The sequence below is a fragment of the Rana temporaria genome, chromosome 2, assembly GCF_905171775.1.
Source record: "Rana temporaria chromosome 2, aRanTem1.1, whole genome shotgun sequence".
NCBI lineage: Eukaryota > Metazoa > Chordata > Amphibia > Anura > Ranidae > Rana > Rana temporaria.
The window spans coordinates 414,334,805-414,358,982 of NC_053490.1; the positions used below are offsets into that span (position 1 = coordinate 414,334,805).

Here is a 24,178-nt window from a genome sequence, read left to right on the forward strand (position 1 = left end):
GATGGGCGGTTGACCCAGAACCCGGAATCTATTGTAAGCGAGTTTACCAAATTTTACTCCAAATTATACGACAGCCCTGAACAGTGTAGCAAGACTAAAATGGACGACTTCTTTAGAGACTTACCCCTGCCCATGCTGACTAAGGATCATTCGGATCTCATGGACATGGAATTTACAGAGGCAGAGGTTAGACAGGCTATAAAAGGTTTGAATCCCTCTAAAGCTCCAGGCCCGGATGGGTTCCCTGGACAATATTACCATAAATACCAGGAGATCTTAACCCCACACCTTTGCGCGTTTTTTAATGCAATTCGGAGGGGCATTGGTCTCCCGGCTCAGGAGAACAGGGCCTATGTCCATGTTATCCCAAAACCGGGGAAAGATCACGGGCTTTGTGCAAATTACCGCCCCATATCGTTGATAAATACCGACCTCAAAATCATGACTAAAGTCCTGGCAGCCAGACTTAATTCGTTTCTCGCGCAGTATGTTCACCCAGATCAGGCAGGGTTTGTCCCCGGACGACAAGCTTCGGATCAGACTAGGAGAGTCATAGACGCTATTTCTGCGATACATTCGGACTGGGATAATGGGGGACCTAGGAGGGGGATGTTGTTGTCTTTGGACATGCACAAAGCCTTTGATTCCCTATCGTGGGAATACCTCTTCTATGTCCTGAATAAGCTGGGGTTTGGGTCAAATTTTCTGTCCATATTACGGGTTCTCTATGAGTCCCCTTCTGCTTCACTGATGGTGAAGGGATACTCATCTGGCCCTTTCCCTATTCGTAGAGGGACTCGTCAGGGGTGCCCCTTGTCCCCGTTACTTTTCGTTTTGGCTCTAAAGCCGCTCGCTATAAAAATACGTAATTCAACTGACGTACGGGGCATTACTTGCGGCAACCACGAGCATAAATGTATCCTCTTTGCGGATGATATCTTGATGATGGTCTCGACGCCGATCACCACCCTTCCTAACCTATACACTATACTTAAACTATTTACGGCGATTTCAGGTCTTAGTATAAATCATGATAAGTCCCAGGCTATGAACATCTCGCTATCAGATAATACGCTATTGACACTCAAGCGCTCCTTTAAATTTGTTTGGCACGCAGAGTCACTCCCTTATCTAGGAATAAATCTCACCCCGACATTACGCACTTTGTACTCAAAAAATTACCCAACATCATTTCAACGTCTGACGGCTGACTTGGCCAGGTGGACGCTTCGTCCCCCCTCGTGGTTTGGCAGACTACACTCCGTTAAGATGAATGTACTCCCGAGGGTATTGTATTTGTTTCGAACGTTGCCTATCTCGATTGTCCGTTCAGACTTGTTAGCATTCCAGAAAAATTTTTTGTCTTTTATCTGGGGGGATAAGAGGCCCAGGGTGAATAAGCGCACACTATTTACCCCTAAAAGGAGGGGTGGACTGGGGGCCCCAGATCTGCAAAAATATTATTACGCAGCTCAACTGGCTCAACTTGCCAGGTTTCATTCTGCCAAGCCCCATCCGATTTGGATGAAGATGGAGGAATTTGCATGCACGGGAAGGCCGATGTCGCACCTTTTATGGTTGTCGCCTGGGGACCGGCCCCCAATCCTGTGTCCGGCATTGTCCTCGTCCCTGGGTATTTGGGATAGGTTGAGGAAGACGTACAAGTTTTCTTCCCAACATACTCCATTGGCCCCGATTCTTGGAAATTCGGATTTCACCCCGGGCCTCACCCCCAGAACGTTTCTTTGGTGGACCAACAAAGGGCTACTACGGATAGCTGATCTGTGTAACCATAAGGGTATATTGACGAGACAGGCACTAATTGAGAAGTACCAAATGCCGCCCTCTGAGTTTTTCCGAGGGGCTCAGATCCTGCACTTCTTGGGGACTTTGTCGCGAGATTCTGACATTACAACTAGGTCCTCGATGGAGCACCTGTGTCAGAGCTTCGACAAAATCCGAGGGCATATCTCTGAAATATATACTATCTTGACTAACTCTGCCGTCAAATTGGCTTATATGGTAAAATGGGAGGAAGACCTTCGGGAGACAATTGAACTGGGTGATTGGTACGCTATAACTCAAAGGGCCTCAAAGTCCATAATTAATACATCAATTATTGAAGCGAACTATAAAGTGCTCCTGCGATGGTATATGGTTCCAACCAGGCTGGCATCATTTGTAGCGGCTGCGTCCCCTCTGTGTTTTCGCGGATGTGGTCAGCAGGGAGCCATGTACCATGTGTGGTGGCAGTGCCCCAAGGTACGGCGTTATTGGATCAGAGTATACAACTTCATTTACTCTCTTACCCAGGTCAATTTAGTGAAGTCCCCGAGACAGGCCCTGCTGGGTAGTGTGATAGAGACGGCATCAAAACCTCAGAGGCGTCTTATCTCATTTATATTTATTTCAGCCAGGATTATTATTGCAAAATCCTGGAAGAGGGCGGCTTTACCATTCGCGCATCTTAAGAACAAGCTTTCTTGGATTATGCTAAACGAACGTATGTCTGCACTATTGCAGGATAAAATGCAAATGTTTGACAAAGTTTGGGACCCCTGGGTGAAATACCTGACGGGGGATCCGAGATTCTTGCCTGAGTAGGGCGGTCTGGGGGTGGTGGGGTTGGAGCACGGGGTCACTTTCTTTTTCTTTTTCTTCCTCTATTTTCTCTACTATCTCTTATCTTCTTTTTTCTTCTCCTTTTCACTTTTCTGTCCTTGTCTTGTTATTATGACGATGTGAGAGTCATCTAAATTTTTTTTTTTTTTTTTTTTTTGCCTTTGCTCCCTAACCGCTGCGTAGCGAGCATTTCCATGGAGTGTGGTTCGATCTCAGGGAGTGAGGGGGAGATCTTACCGCACAGCCGTCTACACCGATTTGCTTATATATACAGCGGTTAGTTGATGTGTCTAACATATCTGCTTGTCTAAATAATTCTTTATGGATGACTTTTGTTGACCTTTAATGGTTGGAGGATTTAATTCTAAAATGTCATAAGGTAGTAGATCCAGCCCATGTGTGAAACTTCAAGTGAGTTTTGAAGTCATTGTTGAGGATAATGATGTCTTACTTACTCCGCTCCATAATGATTCTAGTTTGTAATTTGGCTGTAATGGAGGTTCCCATGCATTGTTAGAATAACTAAGGACTTTACTTACATTTTGTATTTCTTTGTAAAAAATTCAATAAAAACATTGAAACTAAATTATTCACGGTGCAAACATATAAAAGGTTAGAAACTTTCACCACCATAGTCATCCATGAAACCAATAAAGAGAAAAATACAAGAGTATCCCTTATGGAAAAAGGTGTTATGTCACAAGCAAGGTGACTCAAATTAATCATCAAGTTAGTTCGGTAGAAGGCAAACTGTATAAAAAACATGTGTCCCTTTTGGAATCAAATCTGGTTTTAGAATCTTGTATAGAGTAAAATGGTTTCTTTATCAACATAATTGCATCCATTGTAGCAATGACCTGAGAAATTTTGATTATTTGAAGACTTCCAGTGGTGGGCAATTACACGATGCATTGCAACACAGAGATTGTAAATTTCAAAGTCAGAATTCTGAGTTTATTAAAAGTCAGAATTCTGAGATTAAAAGTCAGGATTCTGAGTTTCAAAGTCAGAATTCTGAGATTCAAAGTCAGAATTCTGAGATTCAAAGTCAGAATTCTGAGATTCAAAGTCATTTACAATTCCCTCATGTAGGTGCAATAGTGACATGTGTCCTACAAGTTGGGGTGCAGAGCTGTGCTGGCCATTGTGTTCTGTTATCTATGGAAGCTACTTAGGAACTATTAATTCAGTAGAAGAACCAGAGAGCCCAGCACTCCCTGCTTCCCCATACTGTGTGCTTGTAACTAAGATAGATTTACAGATCCATATACAGAGCAGAAGACTTGTATGTCTGCAGAATGATGGTCTGTGGGTGTTTTTAAACTCAGAATTCTGAGATTTTATCTCAGAATTCTGACTTTGAATCTCAGGATTCTGACTTTGAAACTCAGAATTCTGACTTTTAATCTCAGAATTTTGACTTTAAAACTCAGAATTCTGACTTTGAAAACTCAGAATTCTGAATTTTAATCTCAGAATTCTGACTTTGAAACACAGAATTCTGTCTTTGAAACAGAGAATTCTGTCTTTGAAACACAGAATTCTGTCTTTGAAACACAGAATTCTGTCTTTGAAACTCAGAATTCTGACTTTGAAACTCAGAATTCTGACTTTGAAACTCGTATTTTTTTTTTAATGATGGTCCCAGGGCTCTTCCATACTGTTCTGTTCTGTTTTCTAAGTATATTTTTATGTTCCCAAAACATGCTTTTAACTCAGAAAAATATATTCTCAGAAAGATTGGGCAATATGTTTTTTTTCTGTGAATTATCATTCAAAGACAAGGAACTTATCCCAAAATATATTTTTATTACTTCAAATGAAGTTGACATTTTTGGATCACCTAATCAGGGCAAAACAGTTTACTGAATTGGTTTATATTTGTAGCTAGATTAAAATTATGAAGATTGAACAATAACCTTGCTAATTCATTCTGAACATGAACGTTACTGAAGATTATTATTGTGATGCTAATAGAATAACCAACAATGAAAACAACACTAACCTGAAAATCTACATTGTGCAAAAAATGTTTATACTTTCATCAAATACAGTATATATATATGTTTTGTTCTGTTATCATTTGTATATCATATTAGAGGATAAAATAAAATATACCTTCATGAAACGAAATATGTGGATCATTATCGGGTACAAAATATTTCTTAGCTGTTTGTACCACCATTGGTAGGTCCATTATAGTAACTGTAGCCCCTTGATTTGTGGATAGAAATATTCTTGCAAAAGCTCCTGTACATCCTGTTAAACAAAATTTGTGTTAAATGAGAGTTAAAAGAAAAGGATATATATTCAGTGTGAAGTAGATTATTTAGTAAGCAAAATGAATGAAAACATGTTTGTCTTTTCTTGCATTGTAAACCATCACATATACCCAGATGAATTGAACAGGATCAGATGATACACAGAGATGAAAAACAAATCTCCCTACATACGTTTGACATGTTTATCACATTCAACAGACACACTAGACCCCCCCCCCCACACACACACACACACACTCCACATTGACAGAAAAAGGAAAATGCTTTCTGAGCTGTGCTTTTATAAGACAAGCTCTCTGCTAATCTATTTATAGAAACCTCCCATGACACACATTCCAGGCTGCTTTTATCTCCCATCCCAGAGAACTTGTCAGAAGTTAAGTTCACTATAATCTTATGTTTATAAATAGTGAGTTGTGGATATTTATTTCTGCAGTGCCACTTATTAACAGACAATTGAAAATCACCTTTGGGCAGCCAGGGTACCCATTATCTGAGCCACTTTACAGAGCTGATCTGAGCAGCTCTGTACCTTTTAATCACTATGATGAGCAAACACAAATTTAAACAGTACTACTGTTTACATGGTAGAGTCCGCTCCTTTCACTCCCAACTGAAGAAGGGGGAAGAAGGAGGAAATAATGAACGAATCATTCATTAGTTACAGATCACAGGCAGCAGCAGATTCTTGGTGAGGGGCAGCGATCTCAGGATCATTTTTTAATCCTCTCTCCTCTCCTTTACATCTGATCCGCATCACAGGATGTGAGCTGTATGTTAACCCTTCACCTCTAGTATTGTCAGGGCACAGACCTTTCACGGTCACATTCTCCAGTTGGTTCTGGGTAGAATCGAACCTGGGACCTCTCCATTTTCAGGTCCGGCTCTTTGTCTCTGAGCCACTGCTCAGTGCTATTCTGTGTGCTGTCCGATGGAGCCTGGTTCTGAACCTGTACTTCTGTGGACCAATCAGTGGCCAGTGCGGCCTATTTAAGCCAGCCCCTTCCCCTTTGCTAATTGCTGGTTCGTTGTCAGCTTTACCCTGTGAGAGAACCTTGAAACCTGAATACCCTGACCTGTTTGACCCGGATTGGACCTTGACTATTCTCTGCCGTCTCCTACACTTGACCCCTGCCTGCTTATCGGATTTGCTGTTGTCTCCTGCCCCTTGACCTTGGCTTGCTCTCACGGACTTCCTCTGATCTCTCCAACTCCTGACCCACGGCCTGTGACCCGGATTTGCCTTGTTTCCTGTTGGTCCCTTCTGGACTTACCTGCCTGTTCCTGCCTGATCAACGACTGTCTCCAGTCCTCTGCACCTGCCCTGTTTTCGTCAGCTGCACCAAGTCTGCCTACCAGTTCCCGGCACCGGTGCCTCCTTGTGCCGTCCCTCCTCTGTTCTAACTCCAGGGAGTGGTCTGCACAGGGTCGCAAAGGTGAGCCGCCCTCAGCATCTCGGCCTCGGTGAGTACTTACCTTAATGGTCCTGACAGTACGAACCAGCCATTATGTCTGAGGCCGACAGGGCATGCTCACCCCTTGAAAACCTGTGTCAACAGGTGTCTGTTTTGACGGTTGCCGTTCAAAAATTGCAAGAAGGTAAACCCTTATATAATGGACTAACTAATAATATGGAGTCCGCAGACTTGTACAAGATGCTCACCTCCCTGGCTCTGCAAGTCTCCAGCCTGAACCATACTATTCAGGAACTACAATAAGAAGTCCAAAAATTTAAAGGGACAACACGCCCAGCCCCGGAACCAGCATGTTATGAACCTTTTGTTGTCATGCCAGAAAAATTTGATGGTAGCCGTGCATCCTTCTTGTGCTTTAAAACCGACTGTGAGCTATTGTTCACCCTTAAACCTAGGACCTATGCCACGGACTATATTAAGGTTAGAGCCTCCGTCAACTTGCTAACAGGGCAGGTCAAATCGTGGGCTCACCTGCTGCTGCAGGAAAAAAGTCCAGTCTTGGACAGCTGGGAGACGTTCATGTCTGCTCTGGACTCATATATCCCTGCTTCCAAGAGGACCAGCACTCCCAGGTCTGCTCTTAGTTCACGGGGCCTACGGGTACCCAAGGATAGGAAGCCCCAGTACGGTTATGACCTCCAGCCAGCCCAGTGTGTGCCAAATTATGAGACTCCGTATGTGCCCAGCCTGGAAGTTTCCCCATCACAAGGTCTTGACATTTCTGTGGATGCACACACGCCTACCTTGGAGGAGGAAGAACCCATGCAGATCGGGGCCATCCGGTCCAGCCTATCTGAGGTAGAAAGAGAGCGGAGGAGAGGCTATGGACTTTGCTTTTATTGTGGTGCTAGCGGGCACCTTATATCGCTCTGCCCAATTCGCCCACCTCGGCCAAAGCTTCTTCAGCTGGGTACTATTGGGAGTTTTTTCTATGCCTCAGAACCTGTACTTACCTTTCCAGTGTCTTCAGTTCCTGTGTCCCCAGTTCCAGTGTCTTCGGTTCCAGTGTCTTCGGTTCCTGTGTCCCCAGTTCCAGTGTCTTCGGTTCCTGTGTCCCCAGTTCCAGTGTCTTCAGTTCCTGTGTCCCCAGTTCCAGTGTCTTCGGTTCCTGTGTCCCCAGTTCCAGTGTCTTCAGTTCCTGTGTCCCCAGTTCCAGTGTCTTCGGTTCCTGTGTCCCCAGTTCCAGTGTCTTCGGTTCCTGTGTCCCCAGTTCCAGTGTCTTCAGTTCCTGTGTCCCCAGTTGAAATTCCAGATCATATCTCCCCAAGTGAAGTTCTCCCTCCAGACTGCACATATGCCTCAAATGGTACCATGGTTTGTAAACGGGATCTGGAGATATTTGAACGAGCTTTACAAGCGAGGAGGGCACCCCCTACCAGAACTTCAGGATCAACTAAGCCCAAAAAGAAAAAGTAAAGATCTACATGCTCCCTGTTCTATCCGAGCTTCCATCAGGAGCATCCGGAACTAATGTAAAGTTTGGGCGTCCGGAGTCCGCCCCTAGGGGGGGGCACTGTCAGGGCACAGACCTTTCACGGTCACATTCTCCAGTTGGTTCTGGGTAGAATCGAACCTGGGACCTCTCCATTTTCAGGTCCGGCTCTTTGTCTCTGAGCCACTGCTCAGTGCTATTCTGTGTGCTGTCCGATGGAGCCTGGTTCTGAACCTGTACTTCTGTGGACCAATCAGTGGCCAGTGCGGCCTATTTAAGCCAGCCCCTTCCCCTTTGCTAATTGCTGGTTCGTTGTCAGCTTTACCCTGTGAGAGAACCTTGAAACCTGAATACCCTGACCTGTTTGACCCGGATTGGACCTTGACTATTCTCTGCCGTCTCCTACACTTGACCCCTGCCTGCTTATCGGATTTGCTGTTGTCTCCTGCCCCTTGACCTTGGCTTGCTCTCATGGACTTCCTCTGATCTCTCCAACTCCTGACCCACGGCCTGTGACCCGGATTTGCCTTGTTTCCTGTTGGTCCCTTCTGGACTTACCTGCCTGTTCCTGCCTGATCAACGACTGTCTCCAGTCCTCTGCACCTGCCCTGTTTTCGTCAGCTGCACCAAGTCTGCCTACCAGTTCCCGGCACCGGTGCCTCCTTGTGCCGTCCCTCCTCTGTTCTAACTCCATGGAGTGGTCTGCACAGGGTCGCAAAGGTGAGCCGCCCTCAGCATCTCGGCCTCGGTGAGTACTTACCTTAATGGTCCTGACAAGTATCCTCCTGTCAGGATCCAGATCTGAACCCAGTACCTCTGTTGGCTGTGGCTCTTCTCACTGTGCCACTTGAAATTCTGGTCAGCTCCCTGCTCGATCCCTTGGACAACCATACTTCAAATCTTGTTGCTGGTGAATCTTAAACTCCTTGCTCCTCCTAAAAACTTCCTATTTAAACTATCTCTCTGCACTTCCAAATTATTGTGCTTTTTTCCAGCCAATATCTTGCTCCTTGTGCTCCTTGTGCTCCTGCTGCTGTCAATGTCTTTGGTACCACTTTATTACCAAACTTTGGCTTGTTAATTGACTACTCTTCCACTTTACCCCAACCTGCAAACACTCGTTATAGACTATTGCCTTCTTCTTTCCTGTATTAGAAGACCCTGGCTTGCTCCCCTCCTGGTCGGGCAATCCTGAGGACTAGGGATGAGCTTTGAGTTCGAGTCGAACTTTAATAATTAAAGTGAAACAATAAAAGTGAATAAATTCCTTTAAATTTCGTACCTAGGGGGTGTATAGTATGCCTGTAAGCAGTGCTTGTTTCCCGTGCTTAGAACTGTCCCTGCACAAAGTGTCATTTCTGAAAGGAAAAAAAGTTTATAACTTATAACTATTTTATTACGGCTATAATGAATTGTCGGCTCCCGGCAATACAGAGAAAAGTCATTCATTAAAAAAAATGCGTGGGGGTCCTCCCAAATTCAATTACCAGGCCCTTCAGGTCTGGTATGGATATTAAGGGGAACCCCACGTCAAATGTAAAAAAAATAATACATGGGGTTCCCCCCAAATATCCATTCCAGACCCTTCAAGTCTGGTATGGATTTTAAGAGGAACTCCACCCCAAATAAAAAAAAAATGGAATTCCCCCCCCAAAAATCCATACCAGAGCCTTTATCCGAGCACGCAACCTGGCAGGCCGCAGGAAAAGAGGGGGGACGAGAGAGCGCCCCCACCTTCTGAACCGTACCAGGCCACATGCCCTCAACATTGGGAGGATGCTTTGGGGGTCTGTGACCCCTCAAAGCACCATGTCCCCATGTTCATGGGGACAAGGGCGTCATCCCCACAACCCTTGCCCGGTGGTTGTGGGGGTCTGCGAGCGGGGGGGCTTATCGGAATCTGGAAGACCCCTTTAACAAAGGGGACCCCCAGATCCCGCCCCCCCCTATGAGGATTGATGATGGGGTACATTATACCCCTAGCATTTCACAAAGAAAGTGTAACAATTGTAAAAAAAATAAAAACACAGACACCGTTGGGAAAGTCCTTTATTAACAATAAAAAAAAATTCCAGCGGTGGTAATCCACTCTCGGTCTCTGCTCCTACGCTGTCGGTATCCTGCGATGGGTGATCTCCTGTCCGGGGTCCAGCGATGAGAGATCTCCTCTTCATCCAGGTCCACCAGGATCCAGCGATGAGATGAGATGTACGCACTCCGCAGCGCAGCGCATCACCTGTAACCCCGGGAATGATGCAGCTTCAGCCAGTGACAGCTCTTATGTAGGTGAGGGCGGGGCCACCCGTCACGTGACCCCGTCCCCCTCTGACGCAAGGGAAAACCCAGGCTTTCCCAGTGATGTGCGGGTGACCCTGCCCCCCTCTGATGTAACGCAGATGGCCTTGTAATGAAAGAGTAATACAGGCTGATATTCAAGTAGTTAAAATAATCTTCAGTTTAATGAAGAAAGAAGAAAATTTCAGGGCTGACTGCTGTGATGTGTCTTGCAACCTACATTTGGTAGATTTGTCTCAGACTTTTTTGGTTTGCAAAATCTCTATCTCAGCCACTATAAATCAGAATCTTAATGTTACCTCCAAGATCATAGATGGTGTGGAACTCAGAAAGGTCAAACGCCTGGATCACTTCCTTTCCATACATATTCCATATGCAGTCCATATAATACATGAAAGCCAGCACCTCCTCTTCTGACCTAATTGATATAAAATTAAAGCATACATTTTTACCACAGAAAAGGTGCAGATAGTTGCTGTCAAAAGCATGTAAAGTATAGTGACTCAAAAAATAGGGCTAATGGTAGCCAGGTCACCAAAAGAACATTTCTAATTAGTTGCTGTAGTTGTATTGATTACTGCACTTTGCATATATATCATCAACGTCCTTTCAATTTTTTTATTGAGTAAGACATATTGAAACTATATGTTGATACTACAAAACATGTAGCCATAAAGACATTTTAATAGGAGATGCATTTTTATTTTAACCGTTGGCTGTTTTTGCACATTATACAGTATTTTACTAAAGTTGACCTGCCACAAGCCAGGGCAATCTAGACTCAGTATGATGAAAACATGCATATACAAAACATGTTTTCACTATTCAATAATACTGCATATCAAAATGATAAGGGCATCAAATACTGTACAGTAGGTAGGCAGTAAAATTTTAAAGTAGAGTTTGGCCTCAACCCCCTCCAGTTCTCAAGCCTCCTTTTGAGAGACAAGAGATAGGTGGCATTATTAATCCACCGGCAAGCTCAGTAGGCACTGTAGAGGGCAGGGCTAAGTTTAATTTTTTAGGGGTAAATATTTCCATACAACATTGGATATTTATGTCTCTGGATATATTTAAAAGGCAATGTTCACTGGAGCATTGCTTATACATTTTTAATCATGTGGCCAGTTTAAAGTGAACATACTCCTAACAAGTAGTAAATGAGCTTACTAGGGATGAGCTTCGAGTCGAAATCTAAAGTGCTAATTTAAAAGGCTAATATGCAAGTTATTGTCCTAAAAAGTGTTTGGGGACCTGGGTCCTGCCCCAGGGGACATGTATCAATGCAAAAAAAGTTTGAAAAACTGCAGTTTTTTCGGGAGCAGTGAATTTAATAATGCTTAAAGTGAAATATTCCTTAAAATTTCGTACCTAGGGGGGTGTAAAGTAAGCATGTGAAATAGCACATGTTTCCCGTACTTAGAACTGTCTCTGCACAAAGTGTCATTTCTGAAAGAAAAAAAGTAATTTAAAACTGACTCCCAGCTATAATGAATTGTTGGCTCCCGGCAATTCAGGGAGAATTCATTCATAAAAAAAAGCGTGGGGTCCCCCCAAATTCAATTACCAGGCCCTTCAGGTCTGGTATGGATATTAAGGGGGACCCCGGCGTCAATTTTGTGGGGTTCCCCCCAAATATCCATTCCAGACCCTTCAGGTCTGGTGTGTATTTTAAGGGGAACTCCACCCCACCCGGTGGAGACAGGCGGCCGGCGATGCTGCACTCTGGATCTAGAGTTTTTTTTTACAACTATTTACACTTCCTTCGTGAAATAGTAGGGTTACAATGTACCCCATTACCAATTCACATAGGGGGGCCAGGATCTGGGGGTCCCCTTTGTTAAAGGGGTCTTCCAGATTTTGATAGGCCCCGCCCGCAGACCCCCACAACCACCGGGCAAGGGTTGTGGGGATGAGGCCCTTGTCCCCATCAACATGGGGACATCCTCCCCATGTTGAGGGCATGTGGCCTGGTACGGTTCAGGAGGGGGGGCGCTCTCTTGTCCCCCCCTTTTCTGTGGCCGGCCAGGTTGCGTGCTCGGATAAGGGGTCTGGTGTGGATTTTTGGGGGAACTCCACGCCATTTAAAAAAAAATTGGGATGGAGTTCCCCTTAAAATCCACACCAGACCTGAAGGGTCTGGAATGGATATTTGGGGGGAACCCCTGGTCATTTTTTTTTTTCAAATTGATGGCGGGGTTCCCCTTAATATCCATACCAGACCTGAAGGGCCTGGTAAGTGAATTTGGGGGGACCCCACACTTTTTTTTTTTAGGAATGAATTCTCTCTAAATTGCCGGGAGCCGGCAATTCATTATAGCCGCGAGTCAGTTTTAAATTACTTTTTTCCTTCAGAAATTACACTTTGTGCAGAGACAGTTCTAAGCACGGGAAACATGCGCTATTTCACATGCTTACTTTACACCCCCCCCCTAGGTACAAAATATTTCACTTTTATTGTTTCACTTGAAGCATTATTAAAATCACTGCTCCCGAAAAAAGCGGGCGTTTTTAAAACTTTTTTTTGCATTGATACATGTCCCCTGGTGCAGGACCCAGGTCCCCAAACACTTTTTAGGACAATAACTTGCATATTAGCCTTTAAAATTAGCACTTTAGATGTCAAACATTCGAGTCCCATAGACTTTAATGGGGTTCTAAAGTTCACACGAACGTTTGGTGGGTTCGCAGGTTCTGGTGCGAACCGAACAGGGGGGTGTTCGGCTCATCTATAGAGCTTACAACCAAGTTGTCACTGACCTCTGTAGGCACAGCAGAAACCTTTAAGTTCTGATAATAATGGCTTGGCACACTCAGTTCCCCCTCTCATAATTACCTTGGTTGCCTTCCAGCCTTCTAATCTCTAATTTAAACACAGAGCAGGTGCTCTGGGAGGGAGAAACAACTAGGGTAAGATGAGAGACTTGATTTGGACACCTCAACAGTGGCTACAAATACCAAGACCACTTCTTATTAGGAATATAACACTTGAATGCGAATACTGTAGTCTAGCCAAAAGTTTTCTGTAGAGCAAACCTGTGCTTTGTTTATAGATTTATGGCATGGACATGGAGCCTAAGTGGCTAAGCCCTTTCACAGCCTAGAAGGTGAGATCTTTGTCACGCTCAGCATCCACCCCTTGTGAAGTGTGCTTATCAAGGACCCTGATGCAAAGCCAATTTAAATTAAATGCATATATTGTCATAGAATTCTAATAATACTACACTACTTTAATTTAAATTTCACTTCCATCTTTTATCCATAGTAAAAACTAAATTGGAAAACCACCCAGGAGGAATGGATCATTGGGAACGTTTAAGGAACTATACATATCCATACATATTGTTAAAAATACATTTTGTCTTTTTTCTTTACTTTAATTACAAAAGATCTACTCTTCAAAACACTCAATACAATATTATTTAGAGGTTTTGTTACATTTTAGGACCTTGTAGGAGGACAATTATTTACACTCGCCTTCAGAGCCACAAGGAGCTGAGTTTTATAATAAAAATATACTGAAAAATACAGAAAAGCACATCTTATTAATTGTAAACTGTGTGAAATCTAAAAGTGCAAAAGTCCCGAATTGCCAAAAGATATGGAAACTGCTTACCACTCCTACATGTACAAGAAAATGTTAGATTTATGTGTAATGCCGCGTACACACCATCGTTTTCTGCGATGGAAAAAAACGTCATTTTCAAAAACGTCAATTTAATTGACCGTGTGTGGGCAAAAACGTCGTTTTATGTCTTCTAAAAAACGACAGAAAAAAATTGAAGCATGCTTCAATTTTATGTGTCGTTTTTGGCCGACGTCGTTTTCTGTGTTCTAAACATTGACCGTGTGTACGTAAAAACGTCGATTTAAGCCCGCGCATGCTCAGAAGCAAGTTAGGAGACGGCAGCGCTCATTCATGTAAAACGACTGTTCAGAATGGAATCAGCACATTCGTTAAGGTGTTTTTCAGCTTATAGACAAGAAAATAAACCGCATCTTTAACCCCTGCTTTTAACTGCTACCCAGAAATGGACGTTTGTTGCGGCTGATCTTGTTGCATAGTTATGACAAGCTTTTAATTAGTTTCTTTCTTGTTTGATAATGTTTATGTTTGTGTTCTGTTATTTAGTTGTATCTTCCATCTTAAACATTTTAAATATATATATTGGTCCACCTTTTATTTTTTTTTAAAATTTTTCTCACCAATTTGATTAGTAATCTCTATTATTTTTTTATTTAGGAGTGTGTGAAGTGTATGCAACAACCTAATTTTTTAGTTTACTCACCCACAAGCATGTTTTTTTACCTTGTTAATGTTTTCATTATTTTTTTTGTCATGGGTCTGCCCACTCAATACTGATCTCTCAAATCTACAATAAAGAAACATGTTTAAATTTGGCTGAAAATTAAATTTTTATTTTAGTCTTCATAAAAATTTAGAAAAAAAAAAAGTGGCAAACCAAAAACACAACATAATAAAAACAAAGATGCCAGGGTAGGCAGCACTTTAGAGCATGCTTGTTTTTTTCTGAAAACAAGGGTCCCCGAAGCCACAAATACAGCCTGTGAGTCCACATAAAAATTCCATCAGGGGCACCGTATTATTTCTTCGCCCTTTTCTTCCCAGCAGCCTTCCCTGCAGTCTTCCCTGCAGCCTTCCCGGAAGCCCGAGTCCTTGGGGGCTGGGTTCCTGGAGGAGATGAGGTGGCAGGAGCCATAGCAGCCTCATGAGGTGGAGAAGCAGGAGCAGGAGCAGGTGCAGGAGCAGGAGCAGGAGCAGGAGCAGGAGCAGGAGCAGGAGCAGGAGCAGGAGGAGCAGCAAGGACAGGAGGAGCAATCCGCACAATGTGGGTGTCGTCATCGAGCTGCCCCAGGGATGCCATGGTTATGGCTTCGAACATGAGGAGTTCGCAGCGCACACGCTGGCTCTGCTCCAGATTGTACAGCTTGGCTGCAATGAGCGCTGCGAACCCCTCAACTTCACTGGGTGGCTCTCGGATGGCTGCAGTAGCTTGGCGAAGCAGGCCCTGGGTCTCCTCCTCCATCTGTCGCATACTCCTGAGCCGTTTATTGGGATTGCGGAATGGAGGGATCCGGGAGATGGTATCCCGCCGGCGTGCCTCCTGGGTCCCACTGGGGCCTGCCACCTCCTGGCTCCCAGTGGGCTCTGCCACCTCCTGCCTTGCAGTTGGCCCTGGCTCCTCCTGGCTCCCTGTGGGCCCTGTCTCTTCCTGGCTCACTGTGGGCCCTGGCTGTTCCTGGCTCCCTGTGTGCCCTGGCTGTTCCTGGCTTGGGTCTGCCTGTGTATGAAAAAAAGGAACATATGTTATTTGTGTTTGTCATTAATCACACACATTTTTACAATCATGAGTGATGCAAATTGAATGTCAATATATATTACACACAGGGTCGCCATCCTTAATTATGTGGCCCCTTAAACACCTTCAGACATGGTCCCCCTGGAATTATGTGGGTTGTTGCATGCCTAATTTAGTAAATAAGTGGCCTTTTACCCAAAAATTAGGTTAATCAATTTAGTGTCAACTAGATAGTACTCAAAAAGGGTGTCTTCCATCTGGGACCCCTTGCAGGTGTATTGCGTTACTCCCCCCCTACTGGCCTATCTGAAAATGCCACCCACTCCTTCATCAACATTATTAATTTGCCCATTTTGACCCCATCATGTTTTCCCACTACTGACTATTGATCCTATCCCTAAACTTTACGAGATTCACATAGAATTTAGAACAATAGTAACATACATTTACCATTATTACTATACTTGTCATATACTAACTAAATTCAAACAAAAAACACATACCATTCTCCACGGCTCACAATTGGGGTCCTCCAGGAACTCTTCCTCTTCCTCCGAGCTTGTCTGCTCTTGTCTGCAGGGAAGACTGGAGGATTGGCTGCTGGGAAGCTGGGAGCTACCTCTTGGGGGAAGGGTAGACAGGGATGGCCTGGTCTCTATGTGGTCGTCCAGGAACTGCAGCTGACTGTAGTACCACAGGGTTGGTTTGTAGATGGAGTCAGCTGCAGCCCCAGACCTCATTGAGGCCAGGACTTGGACCCGTTGGGCCCTGTAGGTGCCCCTGATGGAATTGATTTTATTTTTCACAGTGGCTGTTGTGGCGTTGGGGACCCTTGTTTTCACAAAAACAAGCATGCTCTGTCTAGCTTTCTCCCTGGCATCTTTGTTTTTATTTAGTGTGCTTTTGGTTTGCCACAGAACTGGATGTTCTTTCCATTTTTGGATGAAGTCTGTGAGGAAGTCCGCATCCTTGAAGGCATCCATTCTTTCTGCACATGAAACAGAAGCCAAAACATAATGTAATTAAAGGCACTAGCTTACTTCCCCTAACTAGCCCACAAACTCATTCCCTATTCACTATAATAAAGTCGGAATTAAAAACTTACGTCTCGTCGTTATTAGGAAAGATCGGGAATTACGACTTCTTCCACAGACTATGCAGGCCGTTTCCAAACACGTCCCATCCCTTTTACACTACGCACGCGTGACGCTCCGCACGACACCCCGCCCCTGACGTTCGGTATCGTCCTTTCCACGCCCCTTCTCTGTCGTTTGGTGAGGGAGAAAAGATGGACAACATGGAGGTGTATTCCAGCTCAAGCCAGGAGGCAGGCCAGGCCCAACCACGCCGCAGATTCCGCTGCAGAGCCTCCAACATGTCATTTAATGAAATGGTGGAGATGGTCACCATATTGAGGAGGGAGGACTATGATGCCAAGCATGGCCCCTACATGCATCCCAATAAAGTAAAAGCACAAATTATGGAGAAGGTCATCCGTAGGCTCCAGCGGAAGTTTGGTAAAACCAGGAGCAGAGAGCACCTGCGCAAAAGGTGGTCGGATTTGAAAAAAAGGGAACCCCACCAACTTTACCGAATTAATAAGGTGATTCGAAGAAGAAGTAAGTTTTTTCCATGTGTATTTAATTATTTTTGTGTGTTCTTTGTGCCCTTTTTTTTTTGTGCCAGGTTGACCATAAAATGAATATTATGAATGTGGACGCATGATGCAGTCGTCGTAGTCGTCGTTCATTCGGTGACTTTCAATAATCCAAGACCATATTAACGAGAAATGGCATCATGCCTAGTTGGCATGTGCAAAGGGGAGTTGAAGCACTGTATCTGATCAAAAATCGTAAATTGAGGAATTGTGGGCGAATGAACGACGACTCCTATGACCAATTAGTCGACACAAATATGAAAGTTGTGACATTTTTGGGGCTTAAAAAAAAGGTGTATTCAATTCTGGACTAGATGGAAATGTGTTTCAGCTTATTTTAGAAGAAACGTAAATACCTTGAGATTCACAAAAAGGAGCGTTTGCTACTCCTTTTTTTATTGAACATGTGTACTCAGTAGCACAATTGTTTGTCACAATCACAACCTATGTTGGGTCACACACAGGGGTGAGCAGATCCAGGGGAGACTTGTTTAGCTTACATATCTAAACGTAAAAATTGTGTTAACTGATTTGAGATTACTTTGTGAATGGATTAAATATTGGTCTATTTTATTGATAATTGTTTAAAAATCAACAATAGTGACCTTTTGTTTAGCATTTTTTAATTTTTGGGTGTCATTTCAGGCCGCTCTTAATGGTTGAACCTCATGTTTTCCCTTTCTTCAATCTTGTAGGGCACAATGAAGCACAAAGGCAGGAGGCACAAGCCAATCAAGCCACACCCCCGAGGGATGTAGAGGAAGAGGAACCTGCCTCAACATCCGGTAAAGTAACATCTACCACATTTTCTGTGAATATAGATATAGGCATACAATCTTTTAACACATGTTTTGGTTCCACATTTCAGGAGGAAATCGGGCTGGTCAGGGACTGGACACGTATAGTGCCCAGCTCCTCATCGGCGAGGTTCTCACCTGCAGGGCCCAAGTTGAGGACATACGTCTGGCCTGCCGTGAAATACGCCACAAAGCCAAGACGCTGGAACGGCAGCTAAAAAATTTTATTAATGTTTTGGGGAGGGTTTAATTTTTGGTGTATTTTCTTTTTTCCTTGAATTTAAAAAAAAAAAAAAAAAAAAATATATTTTCTAATAATCAAAAAAGACCAAAAAAAATAAAAAAAATATTATATTTTGTAATAATCAAAAAAGACCAAAAAAATAAAGAAAATATATTATATTTTGAAATAATCAAAAAAGACCAAAAAAAAAAAAAAAAAAAATTATATTTTGTAATAATCAAAAAAGACCAAAAAAATAAAGAAAATATATTATATTTTGAAATAATCAAAAAAGACCAAAAAAAAAAAAAAAAAAATTATATTTTGTAATAATCAAAAAAGACCAAAAAAATAAAGAAAATATATTATATTTTTAAATCATCAAAAAAGACCAAAAAAAAAAAAAATTATTTTATATTTTGAAATAATCAAAAAAGACCAAAAAAAAAAATAAAATGATTTGTTGTACTAATCAAAACTAAAAAAGTAACAAATAAATAACATTTTGGACTCCAAACAATTTGTGTGTAGTTATTGGTATCAATGCAGACTCATTAAATTAATCAGGCATATTTGTAGAGTTATTAAGATTTAACACTCATGGGAATTTATTACATCCCAAACACATGGCTGGATGAGAACCTACGAAAAAGAAACATTACCCCCCAAAACTTACAAATAACTAAAATCAAACAAATAAACACTGTTTCATCAAACAAAAAGTAAATTTATTTTTTTAAACAAGATCAGGCATTGCAATGGCCCCCCTCCCCATAAAATAGTCCACATAGGATTGACGCACTGCACGTGCGGTTTGGGGGGCCAAGCCTCTATGGCTAGCCTGATGTCCCGGCTCCGGAGCCACAAGATCAGCCTCATCAGGCAATACCGTCAGGTACGTTTGAGAATTTCTTTTCAAAAAATTGTGCAAAATGCAACAAGATAGTATAATATAATTCCACTTGTATTCCGCCATGTTTATTGCTGTTAAAAACAATCTGAATCGGCTGGCCATGATTCCAAAGGCATTCTCTACCACACGTCTTGCCCTGGCCAGCCGATAATTAAAAACCCTCCTCTCATGGGTGAGGGTGCGTACGGGAAATGGCCTCATGAGGTGGGGACCCAAACCAAAAGCCTCATCTGCTACAAACACGAAGGGCAGACCCTCTTCGTTCTCCTCCGCAGGTGGCAATCCTAGGTCCTCCAACCGAAGCCGTTGTGCGAACTCCGTCTCCGCAAAGACACCGCCGTCCGACATCCGGCCATTTTTCCCAACATCCACGTACAAAAACTCGTAATTTGCTGAGACCACCGCCATCAAAACAACACTGTGGAATCCCTTATAATTGAAGAAATGGGATCCACTATGGGGTGGGGGCACAATGCGGATGTGCTTGCCATCAATGGCTCCTCCACAGTTCGGAAAGTTCCAACGCTGGGAGAAGTCCGCTGCCACAGTCTGCCATTCCTGTGGCGTGGTGGGGAACTGGATAGAAAGAAAAAATAAAAAACATTAGAACAAAGATTTTAAACAGAATATAGCTAAAATTACAAGGGATCCCACCAACAATTCAACAAAAAAGGTTAGTATTAAAAAAAAAAATGTGAACAATTAAGCATATTAATCACCCCCCTCTGATGTTTAAAAAATATATTTAGGGGGAGTGGGGCTCAAGATGAGATGAGAAACAACCCCCCAAAAAATATCTAAATAAGAAAAATAATTATTAGTATGTATTTCAAAAATCTAGGGGGGGGGGTTTGGACAATGGAGGCCACAAATAAACGGGGATATAGGGACACACAAAATGCAGCACTACAATGGAGGCCACAAATAAACGGGGATATAGGGACACACAAAATGCAGCACTACAATGGAGGCCACAAATAAACGGGGATATAGGGACACACAAAATGCAGCACTACAATGGAGGCCACAAATAAACGGGAAGATAGGGACACACAAAATGCAGCACTACAATGGAGGCCACAAATAAACGGGAAGATAGGGACTATGCTAGGTGGGTTTGCCCACAACATAGAATGATGGACAGGTTGGCTAAATTAAATAAACATGTAGGGCTTTACTAATTGTGTAGAACAGCATACATAGAGACAAAGTGAGCATTCTGAGCATATTAGAAAATTATTACTTTTTTTTTTGGGAATTAGTTTGACCATTGAAAGAACACCACTTACCTTAACATAGTCCTCCTGAAGAACCTGAATGATGGCCGAACAGGTCTCAGGGATTATGAGGCCCAGAGCCTGGGGGGAGATGCCCGTCGAGAACTTCAAGTCCTGCAGACTTCTCCCTGTTGCAAGGTAGCGCAACGTAGCAACTAGCCTCTGCTCAGCAGTGATGGCTTCCCGCATAACGGTGTCCTGCCTGGTGATATATGGCGACACCAAAGCCAAAAGCTGCTGAAATACGGGGTCAGACATCCTAAGAAAATTCCTGAAATCATCAGGGTTATTTTCTCGGATCTCCCGCAGCAGAGGCATATGAGAGAACTGGTCCCTGCGTAGCAACCAGTTCTTGGTCCACAACCTCCTCCTCACCCTGTTCATGGACCGTCGCTGGGATGCAGCACACATCCTAACAACAAGCACAGCACGATCTCGGCGACGAGTTCGTACCCGCAACATGGCTAGAAAACGGTCGTCAAATCAGATCAGACTAAAAATTACGCCCTGAAGTAAAGAATGGCCTTTGAAGAACGACCTGCTAAACAGCACCGTGCACACCAAACGTAATGCCTAAACAAATACGTCCTTAGTACAAGCACTGTATCACAGATCCGACAACAAATAGACAAACTGTACGACAGAAAACGAAATTTAAAGCACAGTCACTGAAAATCACGAATCGTATCTCACCAAACTTTTACTAACACGCAGCAACACGATATCAGCAAAAGAGGGCCGTCTTCCGCATGGAAACGACCCTTTATAGTGACGTAGTGCGTGATTGACGGAACTGCGCTGTGCTAGAGCGTTGTGAAAAAGCGATGGTGTGTATGCTACGTCGTTGTTCAAATTGAAGTTTGAAAAATGACGTTTTTTTAAAGCACATAAAGCGTCGCTTTTTTCCATCGCAGAAAACGATGGTGTGTACGCGGCATAAGACATCTTGCAGTGGTTGGTAAGATGTGTTCACATTATATAGACAAAGCAAGCAAACTCTTCCAATGACAGCTGCCACATGCTGACCATCTAGGTCAGTTGTCCAAACTTTTTTCAAAGAGGGCCAGATTTGATGAAGTGAACATGTGTGAGGGCCGACCATTTTGCCTGAAATTCTTGGAACCATTAAAATGTGGTCTAAGTGTGTTCGTCCGAGCACTAATACACTGCCCAACAAGAATTATCTTGCCTATGTGGCTGTGTATGATGAAGAGATGAGCTTGGGCATGTTATTTAAATATACCGTATTCAAGTTTCAGCAAATCTTTTTAATTTTAAAGCGGAGGTTCACCCAAAAATCCACTTTTTGACATTAGCTCCAGCATACTGCTAACAGCTGCAATATGCTGTTTTTTTTTGTTGTACTTATCGTTATATGAGCCCTTGTTATCCGGCTCCGAGCGGGGAATCCTGCGGGGAATGGGCGTTTCTAAGCGAAGAGGAGTTGATTGACGGCTGCTAAGGCACGGCACGCCTTCCGAAAATACACAAAGTCACACTCGGGCGTTTACTGCGCCTGCCGCGTAGAGCTGACTGCGCAGGCGCCGTAAACACCCGAGTGTGACTTCGGGTATTTTCGTAAGGCGTGACGTGCTTTAGCAGCCCGTCAATCAACTCCTCTTTGCTTGGGAACGCCTATACCCGGAAGTAATCCCCCGCTCGGAGCCGGATAACAAAGGCTCGTATAACGATAAGTACAAAAAAAAAAACAGCATACTGCAGATGTTAGCAGTATGCTGGAGGGATGTAGCTAATGTCAAAAAGTTTATTTTTGGGTGAACCCCCGCTTTAAATTAAGAATTGTGAAGCAAAATAAGGGTGAGTGCCCATCAATGCAGCCTAATCAGTGCCCATCTGCAGTCTCACCATTGCCATGAATGCAGCCTCACCATTGCCATGAATGCAGCCTCACCATTGCCATCAGTGCAGCCTGATCAATACCCATCTGCAGCCTCGGATGGGACAGGGAGGGGGGCGGCAGAGCGCCAACAAATTATATACATGAGACCTCTTTAATACAAAGTCCCGCCTCCTATGACAGACAGAACAGTCATCCAATGGCAGCCCAGGAGATGGGACTTCCTATTACAGCTGCCGCCGAGTAAACAGGAGATTCTCCTGTATGTAATCTGACGGCACTCATCCCACCCCCTCCCTGTCCCCTCCGTGGTAGCGCCGATAAATATAGTATATATATTTTGTGGCCCTGGGGGCCACACAATATATATATATATATATATATATATATATATATATATATACAGGGAGTGCAGAATTATTGGGCAAATGAGTATTTTGACCACATCATCCTCTTAATGCATGTTGTCTTACTCCAAGCTGTATAGGCTCGAAAGCCTACTACCAATTAAGCATATTAGGTGATGTGCATCTCTGTAATGAGAAGGGGTGTGGTCTAATGACATCAACACCCTATATCAGGTGTGCATAATTATTAGTCAACTTCCTTTTCGTTTGGCAAAATGGGTCAAAAGAAGGTCTTGACAGGCTCAGAAAAGTCAAAAATAGTGAGATATCTTGCAGAGGGATGCAGCACTCTTAAAACTGCAAAGCTTCTGAAGCGTGATCATCGAACAATCAAGCGTTTCATTCAAAATAGTCAACAGGGTCGCAAGAAGCGTGTGGAAAAACCAAGGCGCAAAATAACTGCCCATGAACTGAGAAAAGTCAAGCGTGCAGCTGCCAAGATGCCACTTGCCACCAGTTTGGCCATATTTCAGAGCTGCAACATCACTGGAGTGCCCAAAAGCACAAGGTGTGCAATACTCAGAGACATGGCCAAGGTAAGAAAGGCTGAAAGACGACGACCACTGAACAAGACACACAAGCTAAAAAGTCAAGACTGGGCCAAGAAATATCTCAAGACTGATTTTTCTAAGGTTTTATGGACTGATGAAATGAGAGTGAGTCTTGATGGGCCAGATGGATGGGCCCATGGCTGGATTGGTAAAGGGCAGGGAGCTCCAGTCCGACTCAGACGCCAGCAAGGTGGAGGTGGAGTACTGGTTTGGGCTGGTATCATCAAAGATGAGCTTGTGGGGCCTTTTCGGGTTGAGGATGGAGTCAAGCTCAACTCCCAGTCCTTCTGCCAGTTTCTGGAAGACACCTTCTTCAATCAGTGGTACAGGAAGAAGTCTGCATCCTTCAAGAAAAACATGATTTTCATGCAGGACAATGCTCCATCACACGTGTCCAAGTACTCCACAGCGTGGCTGGCAAGAAAGGGTATAAAAGAAGAAAAACTAATGACATGGCCTCCTTGTTCACCTGATCTGAACCCCATTGAGAACCTGTGGTCTATCATCAAATGTGAGATTTACAAGGAGGGAAAACAGTACACCTCTCTGAACAGTGTCTGGGAGGCTGTGGTTGCTGCTGCACGCAATGTTGATGGTGAACAGATCAAAACACTGACAGAACCCATGGATGACAGGCTTTTGAGTGTCCTTGCAAAGAAAGGTGGCTATATTGGTCACTGATTTGTTTTTGTTTTGTTTTTGAATGTCAGAAATGTATATTTGTGAATGTTGAGATGTTATATTGGTTTCAGTGGTAAAAATAAATAATTGAAATGGGTATATATATTTTTTTTGTTAAGTTGCCTAATAATTATGCGCAGTAATAGTCACCTGCACACACAGATATCCCCCTAAAATAGCTAAAACTAAAAACAAACTAAAAACTACTTCCTAAAATATTAAGCTTTGATATTAATGAGTTTTTTGGGTTCATTGAGAACATGGTTGTTGTTCAATAATAAAATTAATCCTCAAAAATACAACTTGCCTAATAATTCTGCACTCCCTGTATATATATATATATATATATATATATATATATATATATATATATATATATATATCCAA

General features: G+C 43.3%; 1 protein-coding gene across 3 annotated transcripts in view; it reads right to left on the reverse strand.

The window, feature by feature from the left end:
• Positions 1 to 24,178, reverse strand: part of ASMT (acetylserotonin O-methyltransferase) — a 165,761-nt gene that overhangs the window by 82,521 nt on the left and 59,062 nt on the right. For 2 of the 3 annotated variants that reach the window (XM_040338186.1, XM_040338183.1), the window contains 2 exons: positions 10,406 to 10,524; positions 4,741 to 4,881 (listed from right to left, as the gene is read on the reverse strand). The exons of the other annotated variant lie outside the window; for it this stretch is intronic. In XM_040338186.1, coding sequence (XP_040194120.1) covers positions 4,741 to 4,881; positions 10,406 to 10,524 — 260 coding nt within the window. The remainder of the gene's footprint in view (positions 1 to 4,740; positions 4,882 to 10,405; positions 10,525 to 24,178) is intronic. 3 annotated transcript variants of the gene reach the window in all.